Source organism: Euprymna scolopes, chromosome 12 (assembly GCF_053919585.1).
Source record: "Euprymna scolopes isolate OS-2025 chromosome 12, ASM5391958v1, whole genome shotgun sequence".
Lineage (NCBI taxonomy): Eukaryota > Metazoa > Mollusca > Cephalopoda > Sepiida > Sepiolidae > Euprymna > Euprymna scolopes.
In genome coordinates this window covers 134,979,849-134,993,282 of record NC_136493.1, presented here as the reverse complement: position 1 = coordinate 134,993,282, position 13,434 = coordinate 134,979,849, and the positions used below count along the sequence as shown (strand labels likewise).

At 34.5% G+C, this 13,434-nt stretch overlaps 1 protein-coding gene and 1 long non-coding RNA gene across 2 annotated transcripts in view; one reads left to right on the top strand and one right to left on the bottom strand.

Annotated features, from left to right (window-relative positions):
* The window catches only part of LOC145291498 (uncharacterized), a 32,434-nt gene extending 23,296 nt beyond the window's left edge, over positions 1 to 9,138 (bottom strand). The window contains exon 1 of the long non-coding RNA XR_013869428.1: positions 9,040 to 9,138. This is a non-coding gene — a long non-coding RNA (uncharacterized LOC145291498). The remainder of the gene's footprint in view (positions 1 to 9,039) is intronic.
* The window catches only part of LOC145291497 (aminopeptidase NAALADL1-like), a 98,840-nt gene that overhangs the window by 32,360 nt on the left and 53,046 nt on the right, over positions 1 to 13,434 (top strand). The window contains exons 2-3 of the mRNA XM_080137401.1: positions 3,301 to 3,595; positions 13,311 to 13,433. Of these exons, the coding sequence (XP_079993527.1) occupies positions 3,301 to 3,595; positions 13,311 to 13,433 (418 nt within the window). The remainder of the gene's footprint in view (positions 1 to 3,300; positions 3,596 to 13,310; position 13,434) is intronic.

Genomic DNA, 13,434 nt, shown 5'->3' with positions numbered 1-13,434 from the left:
GGTAACATTTGCTGAGATTATCAATTTTCTACATCATTGGTGTTGTCTCATTTGTACGGCTTCCATAGAGAGAGTGATTTGAAAATCTTAGTTTTCTCTCAGGTCGAAAAAAACGTGATGCTATTTGTCACCGTTTGACTACTGTTTTGTCTACCGTTTGACCTGTTGCCCTTGCCTCAACTTTATGTCACCCATCTTCCATTCTACCCTGGGAATAATTCTGTTTTACAGATCTGGATTATCATCCACCCACTGTGACTTTTGTCAAAATTTACACTAGCTAACTTAATTGTCACTGATGTACGGTCCTAATTATTTAACACCTTTCTTTTTAAACATGTACTTTTCTTGCAACCATGTGTGGCATCGTTAAAATTATCATTCAAAAAAAATTTGTTATTGTCTTTATGATTTAGTTAAAATGAGTAATAAAAGATTCCAACGGAAACTATAATAAGTAGAACCTCGGGATACGGTGGCCCTAGGATACATTTTTTTTTCAAGTTACAATTTGAAATACAATGTTTTTTTGGACCCTGGTTACGGTATTTGTCCTACCTTACGGTGCTGTACATATAAAAATATAAACATATACACATACTAAACGTCATCCTAAAAGAAGCTAAATCGTTACACCAGTAAGGAGCGGATATTTATCATAGGATGATACTTTTTGTTGAATTCAAATTACATATCTGTTAGCTTATTTTGGGACATCCTATACAAATAGATGTTAAACAAATCTGATGCAGATATAAAAGTTATTTTTGAATTTTGCTGCCTTAATTTTTTGGTGAACTTACCATGCAGAGGTGTGTGTGTGTGGGGGGGCGTTTGGGCTTATGATTGCCATCAATTCAGCATACTTTCGGTGTAACATATGAACTTACAAGTCACAAATTTATAAAAAAAAAAAAAAAAGAAGAAATATGAAGAGGAGAAGGAGGAGGGTTTTTTTTTGTGTTGGAGGATCGAATCAGATTTTTGCAAAAATCCCACGATTGTCTGGTTTGCACAAATTCCTCTTTGTTGCTATTTATTCGACCTGTAAAATTACAAGTTTTTGTCTGTCAGCCAGTCGTCGCATACAAAGCTGAAAAAGGTTTGGCCAAGAACATGCAAAGCAAGAGCTCTTGCACATGTGCTAAGGCAATATTGTTATTATTCCATGGGTGTATGTTTCTGTACCTGATGCGTGCTTGCTTGTTGCATGCAAAGGTAGAGACGACCAGAGGATGGCAAACCCTGATGATGACTCATCCTGTGTTTTCACTAGAGTGCTGTTATTCAGGTAACTCTGACATTACCATTGCCCCTACCAAGATTCGGACCTTGTCGATAGAGAAGTTCTACTGTTTAGTGACTGATTCTTCAGATTCATTAACAAATAACAATACGGTTTATCTATTAATTTACAGATTGTTATTCTCATGTTCATAATTGTTTTACAACGTTTCAACCAAGTATTCCTCCGGCCTCCATCAAGTGGCTAACCGCGACAGAAATGCTGAGTCTCTTAACTGTATCCCTAATAGTTATTGCCTTCCATAGTTGTTGCCATCTCACCATGTTTTTTAAAAGGCCAGAGGAATAGTTGGCCGAAATGTTGCGAAACAACTAGGATGTTGAGGATAACAGTCCGCAAATAAATCAATAAATATACAAATTACTCATCGCAAAGAATCCAATAATAATATGACAATATGATTTTTTCCTTTTTTTGCCCGCAAAATGTGTTATTTGATGAAATGACAGGATCTTTTTTGTGAAATTTCTTTTAGATGAAGAATTCATAATTTGTATTATTTGCATGGAATTACAAGGTGTCTTTAATAAGTTTCCAGACTTTTTTGTACAGGCATTTAAAATTGTCATAGACTCTTGAAAATTCAGTATGTTATTGCTATACATCTTATGAGATGACTGACAAATTTTTATGATTTCCGGTTCAAATGAACACCTAGAGCAGTAATTGGAATACACTCTACTAAAGCCTGATTGTCACAGTTGGTGAATTCCAAAAATGCAATCTGGGCGTGAGGACACTTTAGAAGAACGATATGTAATAAAATTCTGTTTTAAACTTGAAAAAATGCCACAGAAACGTATGGGATGCTTCAGACTGCTTCTGGACCATCTTGCATGAATCAAGCATCAGTGTTTGAGTGGTATAAGAGATTCAAGGAAGGCAGGGAGTCTGCGGTTTTTGCATGGAAGTGTCAAGGTTCTCCTACATACAGCGCCTGGTATTCCCAAATGGTCACCCACCTGATATTGACCAGACTCAACGTTGCTTAACTTTGGTGATCTAACAGTCTCATGACTGACTTATGTTCTTGTTTAATAACTTATAACTGAAATTTCTTTATGGAAGAGTGATTGACAATAAACAATCTAAAAAAAGTTATAACAAATACATAATTGAACATTTAACAAAAAATATTTCAATGTTAAATTAAAAAAAAATCACTGTTCTTTGATATTATAGCAAGTTTTTATTTATTTTTTTTTTTTTTGTAACTAACATGCTGCCCGGCATTGCCCGATCATAAAATATGCTTAAATATAATATTTTGATTTATGCAAATTTTGTATTTATTATTATAGAGCCGATTCTCTATTGATTATTATATTGTAGGAGACGTGTGGTTGGAGATTGCGCAACCCTTGCCTCACAATTTCATGCACAGTTACCCTTACAGGGGGTATCTATTGTCTTTCGAGACTGAACAGAGGCTTCCATTATATTGTCCCAATATCTAGTAATGATTTCAAAAGTTAAAAAGAGTGGCTTGGATGCCATCAGATAGAATCGAAACCAAAACATATAACTCTCCAACCTTATTCGTTACATTCTGAGCCACATCCATATACATACAAAAACGTTAAAAAGTTACATTGCCTAACATATAAATGTATATTTGCACATGTATAGAAGAGCACTTTACGTCAACTTTAACCTGCCAAGTGCCTTTTTTTTTTCAATTTTGACCTCTTTGCAGCTACTTTTACCGGCTAAAGACCAAATCGAATTTGTTCCACAGGTCCAAATTCCCTATATATCAAGCTTCAAGTCTGTAGGCCAAAAATTAACAGAGGAGTTTGGTAGAGACCATTCCTCACACAGATGGACAAGATCACTTTTTTATATATATATAGAGATAAAGATTTAATTTAACTTTAAATCATTTTTACATTTACCGTTGAACTTTGGTGGATATATCTGCTCTGTTAAATGCTATTTTAGTTTTTTATTTTCTCTCTGATCAACTCCTAATAAATATTTAAAATTTTTTACAGCAAATTTCCCGTCCTCTCTGCACGACAAACCGGGGAAGAATGGGATAGTGAAATGACGGAACACCTGCGACAAGAATTTACAGTCCATGGATTGGACAAAGTCGAAGTTTTTAGTTACAACGTTGTGACTTCTTCCCCTGATTTTGATTCTCCAACACAACTGGAACTGGTCGACAGTGGGGGTCAAGTTAGGCTCAGTGTTCCATTCAAATCTTCCACCACAGAAGAAAGAGGAAACAAGTCAAAGCAATTTCACAGCATATATTATTCACAATCCGTAGAAAACATCTTAACGGTAAGTTCAATCAGAGTCATAAGACACTGTTATTCATTACTATTAGGTTATTGCAAAAATAATGTTGTAGCAAGATACTGTTATTCATTACAAAGGCTATGACAACAGAATATTCTTTTCATTGTTTTGACTCTCGAGTATATATTCGGCACAACCACAGTTGATCAACCGAGAACCACATCACTCTATATAAAAGCATATAATATCAACGGATACACACTCCAGAGTCAAAACAATGGAAAGAATAAGTTGCTGTCCGAACCCTATTCAAGACTAGTATTATTTTTTTAAATCAATTATTAGCAGTATTGATTTTATTTTGTTCCTAAGTAATAAAGATTTTAGTTCTTTCTTTCTAATGTTGATTTTAATTTATTCCTAATATTTTATTACTAACTAGAATGGGTACCCGGGTGTTTTGAGGTGTATGCTGAGCAAAGAAAAAAGGTCAATTTTTTTAACTTTGACCCCTATTATGACCCATTAACATTTATTGTTTGGGGCTCAAATCAAGTTAAGTTAGATCCATGTCCAAGGAACCTAAAATTTCGAGTGCTTAAACCCAAACTTATCAGAGAAGTTTGGTAGAGTTCTCAAAAGTCAAATCCTTGAACTTTGACCCCTTAACAGCCAAATTTCTGGCCGAAAACCGATCACAGATTTTCCCAAATCTCAGTACCCTATATATAATATTTTGAGTCTGTAGACTAAAAATTGACAGAGTTATTGAGTAGGGAAATGTACACAGACACACAGACAGACACACTCACTTTTATAGACATAGTAGCATGGGTTCCCGGCGTTGCCCGAGTATTTGGAGGTGTATGTTGAACAATAAAAAAAAAAAGCGGTAAATTTTTTTAACTTTGACCCCTATTATGACCCCTTAACATTTATTGTTTTGAGCTCAAATCAAGTTATTAAGTTAGATCCATGTCCAAGGAACCTATCTCTAAAAATTTCAAGTCTTTATACCCAAAATTGTCAGAGGAGTTTGGTAGAGTTCTCAACTGTCAAATCGTTGAACTTTGACCCCTTAATCGCAAAATTTCTGGACGAAAACTGATCACATCGATTTTCCCAAATCTCAGTACCCTGTATATCAAATTTCGAGTCTGTAACTTAAAATTGACTCATTGCGTAGGGAAATGTACACACACAGACACACAGACAGATAGATACACAGACACGTTCACTTTTATGGATATACAAGCATGGGTGCCCGGGTGTTTGGAGGTGTATGCTAAGCAAAAAAAAAAAAAACGATCAATGTTTTTAATTTTGACCCCTATTATGACTTCTTAACATTTATTGTTTTGGCTCAAATCAAGTTATTAAGTTAGATCCATGTCCAAGGAACCTATATCTAAAATTTCAAGTGTTTAGACCCCAAACTGTCGGAGGAGTTTGGTAGAGTTCTCAAAGGTCAAAGGAGGTAGTTTCTAAGAAATACTAACTTCACAAGTGGTCCTCAGCCTCATATTTATATCCCAGAAGGAGATATACAGTAAGGTTACTTGATCGAGGTATACAGGGTGGGGATGGGGACTTACCTACAGGATGTCAGAAAAATGAAATTAGTTATCAGTTAAGTAGTTTTATTCCGGCTTGTTTTTCTCAACTAAAATGAAAACATTTTGCCTCTGGTTCCCACAATCTGTACAGGCCGAGTTGGGTGGGTGGGGGTGGGGGTATAGTTTTACTCCCACCCCCTCCATTAAACTACTCTTTATGTCTTTTCATATTTATTATAGTATCGTTCCTTGAATCTCTTTTCTTCTATTCTTTTCATTTTCTTTTCTTTTATATGGATCAGTGGTGTGGAATAGGAATGCTGAATCACCGATTCAGTTTTATTTTAATTTTTATTTGTTTCCAGTTTTTTCTTTCTTTACATAAATGTCAAACTTGTACACAGACAGTTGACTCAAAGGAAGAATGGTGAAGGTAAAAACTGAAAAAAAAAAAAAAAATGGAAAGAGAAAATCTTTATATAAAGTTCGGTATGTGTGTATGTTTATATATTTGTATGTACAGAATTCATTCCTAAACTAATTAACCGATCATTAAGCATTTTGGGATACAGCTACTATATATAAGGGATCGTAATGTAGACTAGGTTTAGTTTTTTGTTTTGTTTTTTTTTACACACCACTTATCAAGGTCCGGAAGCCACTCGAGTATAAGGGTTAATAAATGTATGGTAGTCAATGGGACAATATCGTAATCATTAGTAGAGGAAATTTGGTAAATTGGATTACTTAAAGGGACAGCTCATCAAGAACTTGTTTACATTGGACTTGAAGGCAATCAGACTGTAATCAGCTGAAAAGCAGGCAATCGGAAGAGAGTTCCACAGGCGTGCAGTTTTTTGCAAAGCATTCTATCCTGCTTTGACAAAGTTCAAAACAGACTTCGCACTCTAGTGAGCGATGCCCTTTTGTCTTCTCTGCAACCTCTTTCCCACAGAAAAGACATTGCAAGCCTGTTCCTGCTCTATCACTATTTTCATAGCAAGTGTTCGACTGAGCTCCAATCTATGGTCCCCCTTCACAAAAACAGTCTAGCCAAAATCACTATCAATAAATTCCCCCACCCCCTATCGTTGCCTAAACCTAAACACCAATTCCATGAACAAAGCTTCTTCCTTAGAATTGCCCGCTTGTGGAAATTTGTTCTGCTGGTCTACTTTCCAGCTGACTACAATATCCTTATCTTCAAGTCGTAAATGATCTAATTATACCAAATTACTTCTACAAACGATTATTACGCAACTGTCGCAAATGACTACAATACACACATTAACCCTTATCCTCAAGTGGTTTCTGGGCCTTGATATGTGATGACCCTTTTGTAAAAAAAAGAAAAGTGGGGGTAAAACAATGAGTTTGGAGATCTTTGTGAAAATTCGGATACTTTGGATTTCCGTGAAATTTTGGCACTAGATATAAGACACCAATTAATAAATATTCCCCAAATTTTAGTTAGTTTTGCGTATTTTAAGCAGTTTTAAAAGACATACTATGGACAACTTCCCCATTAAAAATTCGAATATTTCAGATTTACTGTGAGTTTGGTCCATAGTTATTAAAAACAAATGGAAACGGCAGTAACCCTATGTGGATTTAACTGGCTTCCTCCAAAGGATGTCTTGCTTTTTAATCTTCATAAAAAATGGTGGCAAACTGTTGTGTTCAGAAAATGGATTTTTCCTGCCCTGGGAAAAGTATTTTTAAAAGCCTTATGAGAGCCTAACATAATTTATCATTAACTGGTCCTCCTTATATTAGGCTTGAAACCGACGGTATCAATGTTTTTTCTGACCTTCTGTACAGTTATATACATAACATATACATATAATTATTATTGGTAGGGATTGTTACACTACACTGAGGTTTGCATAAGCATGAAACACAACTGTCTGTAGGTCTAAATTAATAATTATTATATAAATATATATGTACATATATAAATTAGAAAAATACTTTCCCCAGAGCAGGTAAGATCCATTTTCTGAACACAACAGTTTAGCACCATGAAGTCAGAGATGGCTTCTGTTGCCGGGTTCGAATCTATCAACTGGTGTTAATCGTGACATCCTGCACTGATGATTCCCGAAAGGATGAAACACTAGTGTCTTTAGGTATTCAATAATTATTATAGTAAATAATTATGTCAGCTCCTTTAAGAAACTCGTTTCTTATCGTTGAGCACTTTCAGTTGAAATAAAATGTTGATCAATTTACCACTTATGCGCAGATCATCATATAATGATTAGATCACTCTAACAGACGTTAAAAAAGCATTTGAAAAATAAATGTTTAAATTTCTACAATATTTCTCGCGGTTAACGGTAGCCAAATAGATTTGGTCCTTGCTGATAAAGCCAGAGATGGCTTCTGTTGCCAAGTTTGAATCTATTGACTGATGTGAATCGTGTCACCCTGCACTGATGATTCCCAAAAGGATGAAACACTAATGTCTGTAGTATTTATTAATTATTATAGTAAATAATTATATATATAGAGATAGATAGATAGATAGATAGATAGATAGAGGGTGTCCCAAAATGATCTGACACATTTGTTAATAAAAAAAATAAATAACAATTAAAGTAAATATTGTTTTTATTTTCTAAATGCACCTAGAATTCCATTTTATTTTAATGATGTTAAAATTCATTTATATCTGTATTTATGCATTTTTTTTTACACATATTTCACATTTGGGGCTCATACTTTTACGAAAATGACAATGGTACAGTTACTTCTAAGCGATATTGTGTCATGCTAAATAATTTTTTGAGAGCCAAACTGTATAATGTATTGTTTCAACAAGGCAATGCAATATTGCATACTGCTAAACATACAATAAGAATTCTAAGAAATTTTCCTGAATCATTTGATTTATTTGCATGTTGATATTGGTTGATCCACAAAATTGCCTGATCTGAACCCGTGATTTTTTTATTGCGGGGATATTTGAAGTCAAAAGTATTCAACCAATGCCCTCGATCTCTCTTTTTTAATTCTAATTTTAATTTAATTTATTTAAATATTCCCTCCCATCCCTTTTCCTCCTTTCTTTCTCTCTCTTCTCCTCCTCTCCCCTCTCTATCCATTACTTCAACTCTTGGTTTTTAATGCCCATATATAATCAAAAATCTTTTCTTATAATTTATTTTAGCTTAAATTGTCTGACGACATGGGTTGAATAATTTGTTTATCCTGTCTATAGAAACAATCTTGTAATGATTTAAGCAAATACTCCTGAAGTTGAAATAATAAAAACATATTTAGCTCTACCAACACATCAAGCACTTTTTCCCCTGTATTTTACCAAATATACCTCTCTCTCTCTCTCTCTCTCTCTCTCTCTCTCTCTCTCTCTATATATATATATATATATATATATATATATATATATATATATATAGTTTGATATGTCAGATTAAATATTATTTAGGTCCAATATTTAAAACCTCACAAGTTTATATGTTAAAAGATACAAAGGTATCAAACGGAAAAATGATATAAGGATGAAATAAAGAAATGTAAAACAAAAATTAATGAATAAAGAAATGGTTTGATTTTGCATTTCGTCTATGAAAAACATTTTTCTGCATGTGGATGAAATATTGAATGAAATCATGTCGCTATGTTAATTTAGTTTTGTTTAATTAGTTTGTCTTTTGTTTATACCTTGCTATACATTTTGTGAAATATGTAGAGGGGACAGAATGGTCTGCTTGTGTTATAGACGATCCCGTCCCCATGTGTAGTTAAATGAATGGTATCGATTGAGAAAGCAAAAGGTTGCATAATGACGAAAACATACTGGTATATATCAGCGAAAGAATGCAGATTTACTTGCATAAATTTACATGAGAAATATTAGGATAAGATAGAAAGAATAAGAGTTCGTTGAGAATAAGAATCCGTTACTTGCAATTGATGAGAGGCTGACAGGTTAGTCAGGAGCGCTGTTGGGTGGCTGATGTCCCCACCAATAGCGACTCTTCGTTACATGTTGACTGGTCGAGGTTTCAGCAGAAAAGAGGAAGAGAAAAGAAACAAGAAGTCACATGGCTGTGTCGCTCTCTGGTTATCAGAATTAAAGGGAGACAATCGTATTAGCCTGGGAGTTTCAATTTCCACAAATATTCATCCTCTAAATATCACACACACACACACACACACACACACACACATGCACCCACACACACGCACAGTTTGAATGGCCTACTATACATCATCAGTATTAGTACAGATGGTTCTGGCTAGTCTAAATATTAATTTACTTGTCCACATCCGGCGTCACAAAAAAAAAAACACCATCGTAAACATTAAACAATGAGAAATGAATTACCTCCCTTTATAGTCATTTTGTTTCAATTAAAAATCATTAAAACCATTCCCTCCTCCAAACTTTTTATTACCATTATTAACTATTTACATGTCTTGTTGAAATTAGTGCAAATTCCAATGCATTTCAAATGATAATATTATTACCTACTTGAATGTCATGTCAAAATAAGTAAAATCATAGGGTTTTTTTCTTGATTGGAGATCTTTTAAACCTGTGCATTTCAGGTGAAAACATTATTACCTACTTAAAAGTCATGTTGAAATAAGTTAGTGCTTTTGTTGATAAAGGATCTTTTAAACCTACACATTTCAGGTGAAAACATTAATTTCTTAAATGTCATGTTAGAAATTAGTGTAAATTCCAGCGCATTTCAGGTGAAAACATTATTACCTACTAAATGTCATGTCGAAATATGTAAAATCATATAGTGCTTTTGTTGATTAGGGATCTTTTAAATCTATGCATTATTACCTACTTACATGTCATGTTGATATTAGTACAAATTCCAACGCATTTCAGGTGAAAACATTATTATTTACTTAAATGTCATGTCAAAATAAGTACAATCATAGTGCTTTTAAATCTTGATATTTACGATGAATACATTATAACCTACTTACATATCATGTTGAAATTAGTACAGATTCCAACGCATTTCAGGTGAAAACATCATTACCTACATAATATTTGAGTCCTTAGTTAATCAAGCCCTAGTCCAGCACCTAACAGCTGCTAAACTCCTGACTGACAAACAATATGGATTCAGGCAAGCCCGTTCAACAGCAGATATCTTAACTGTAGTTTCTGAACGTATATACCATTCATTGGACAAAACAGGGGAGGGTAGAGCGGTAGCCCTTGATATATCTAAGGCTTTTGATAGGGTATGGCATGATGGTCTTCTAAGGAAAATTAGATCATATGGAATCACTGGAAGAATTCATAATGTAATTAAATCCTTCTTAAGTAATAGAAAAATCAAAGTTGTCCTCGACGGTCGTACATCTAAACAATATGACATAAATGCGGGAGTACCTCAGGGGTCTATCCTTGGACCTCTATTATTCCTGATATTCATAAATGACCTCCCTGATAAAATTGTTTCGGAGATGGGTATATTTGCCGATGACACCACTCTCTATAACAGATATGAGGGGAAAACAAATGAACACATATCCAAGGAAATGGCAGAAACACTAGAGGATGACCTCCAATCTGTAGTGGAATGGGGACAAAAATGGATGGTCACATTCAATGCTGCTAAGACTAAGCTTGTTTCCTTCAATAACTACAAGAAACCTTCTCTACCACCAATAGCAATGGCCAAGAACATATTGCCTGAAAGTACTTCTTTTAAACTCCTCGGCCTCACGTTTACAGGGAATATGAACTGGAATAGATACATTGAGAGCATTGCCAAGGCTGCTGCAAGGAAGGTTGGCTCCCTCTACCGTGCTAGAAAACTACTTACGCCTGACAGCATCCTATACCTCTATAAGGCCACCATTCGCCCGTGTATGGAGTACTGTTGTCACATCAGGGCTGGTGCATCTGCTGCTTGTCTCTCACTCCTGGACAGGGTTCAAAAGAGAGTCGCCAACCTGATAGGTCCTGAACTGTCATCTAGGCTTCTGCCTCTGTCCCATCGACGAGATGTTGCATCCCTCTGCCTGTTCTACAAATACTTTAATGGTGAATGCTCTGACGAACTGCAAACACTTGTACCTCTCCAACGTAACTACCCCCGACAAACCCGACAAGCTACTAAGTCTTATCCCTTTACAGTAGAGATCCCTAGGTGCAAGAAAGCCTTTTACTCCAATAGTTTCTTCCCCAGAACTGCGGGTCTTTGGAACTCCCTTCCGGGATTCTGCTTTCTCAACTGCACTGATATGCAGAAGGTCAAGTGTAATGTTAACAAACATCTTTCTACTCATCTCCCTTCATAATGACCCTGCTAATTAAGAACCTGATAGTAGCCCCCTGCTTCAAAGTGGCACTGTGCCTTGTTTGGGGTGAAAATTGAATTTAAAAAAACAAAAAAAGGTGTTATGTTGAAATAAGTAGAATCATATTGTGCTTTTGTTGTTTAGGCATCTTTTAAATCTCCACATTTTAGGTGAAAACATTATTATATACTTACAGGTCATGTTGAAATTTATACAAATCCCAACGCATTCAGGTGAAAACATCATTACCTAATTAATGTCATGGCAAAATAAGTAAAATCGTTGGGTTCTTCTGTTGATTAGGAATCTTTTAAACCTACGCATTTCAGGTGAAAACATTATTACCAACTTACATGTCATGTTGAAATTATTACAAAGCAATTAGTAAAAAGCAGTTTTCTGTAAATATGGAAGACCAGACCTATTCTTTACATGCACGTGTAATCCAAGATGTCCTGAAATAGTAAACAACTTGTGGCCATCAAAACGTACATAAAATCGATCTTAATATCACGTGTGTATCATACACATTTAACTGAACTTTTGAAGACGTACTGGGAATTCCATATGCAAATCTTGAATTTGAATTCCAAAAAAGAGGGCTACCACACTGCCACATGATCATAATGCTGCGAGATCAGGATAAGATCAGAACAGTTCATGAAATTTATGCACTTGCTAGCAGAAAACCCAGGGCCTGAAGATCCAGTTTCGTTATTTAATTAAGTCTTCAATGGTACAAGATCCAACCCCATTGTAATTGTTTATGTGATAAGTTTCTTGCTGATGTGTGATTTTGAAATTTTCAACTACACTGGAATTTCCACAAGTTCTGTTAGTTATTATTATTAATAAAAATAGTTCTTGCTAATTATTATTAATATTAGTAAAGGTAGTTCTGGCTAATTGCTATTATTATTAGTAAAGGTAATTCTTGCTAGTTATTATTAATTTTATTAGTATTAGTAAAACTAGTTTTTGCTAGTTATTATTACTGTTCGTAAAAGTAATAACAAGTGTATTGTGTATTATAATTGTCACCAACATATTACAGACTTGGTGCTTCATGACAAATTTGACTCAATTCTATGCAGTATTTATAGAACCTATAAGTAGTAGTTATTATTGAAAATTAGTAATTCTAATTAATTAATATATAACGTTATCGCTTTGGTATTGATTCTTGAATACCTGCTCTCTGATGAAGGATGAAAAGATTGTTCAAACATTACCAAAGTAGTCTGCCATCTTTTTATTGGTGTGAGACAGAGAGAAAGAGAGAGAGAGAGAGAGAGAGAGAGAGAGAGAGAGAGAGAGAGAGAGAAGCGAGCATTAACAAGGTTTCTGACCCTGCTTGGTGTTTGGAGAAAAATGAAATAATTCTAATTTTTGCCACCTTTTCTTTCCATGTATGGTCTGGCTCCATAATTTTGACCTTTAAATCCAGTGTTTGATTTTCTGGTGTACTCTGTAACTTTATATTCATATCTGTAGTGCTACAGAGGATCAATTCTTTGATTTCAGGCTGTAACAAAAAGTTTCCATCAAGTTAAGTTTTAAATAGCATTTTATTGAACTGTCATGCTTAAGCTTGAAATAGCCATTTTTGTTGGTCTGTCAGGCTTAAGTTTTGAATAGCTTTTTTGCTGGTCTGTCATACTTAAGCTTTAAATAGCCATTTTTGCTGGTCTGTCATATTAAGCTTTAAATAGCCTTTTTGTCAGTCTTTTAGGCTTACGTTTTAAATAATCTTTTTGTTAGTCTATTACACTTAAGTTTTAAATAGGCTTTTGTTGGTCAATCACACTTAAATGTGTCACAGAAATCTAATTCTAAGCATGCAGATTGAATTGCCGTATTTTAATAATGAACCTATTTTTTGTTTAATATTTTTCCAGGCTTCGTTGTTCTTTGCAAATTATGGAACATCTGCTGATTTTGAGCATTTAAAGAATTTGCATGCCAACTTCACTGGTCAAATCATTCTATTGCGCACAGGAAAACTTTCCATTCAGGAAAAGG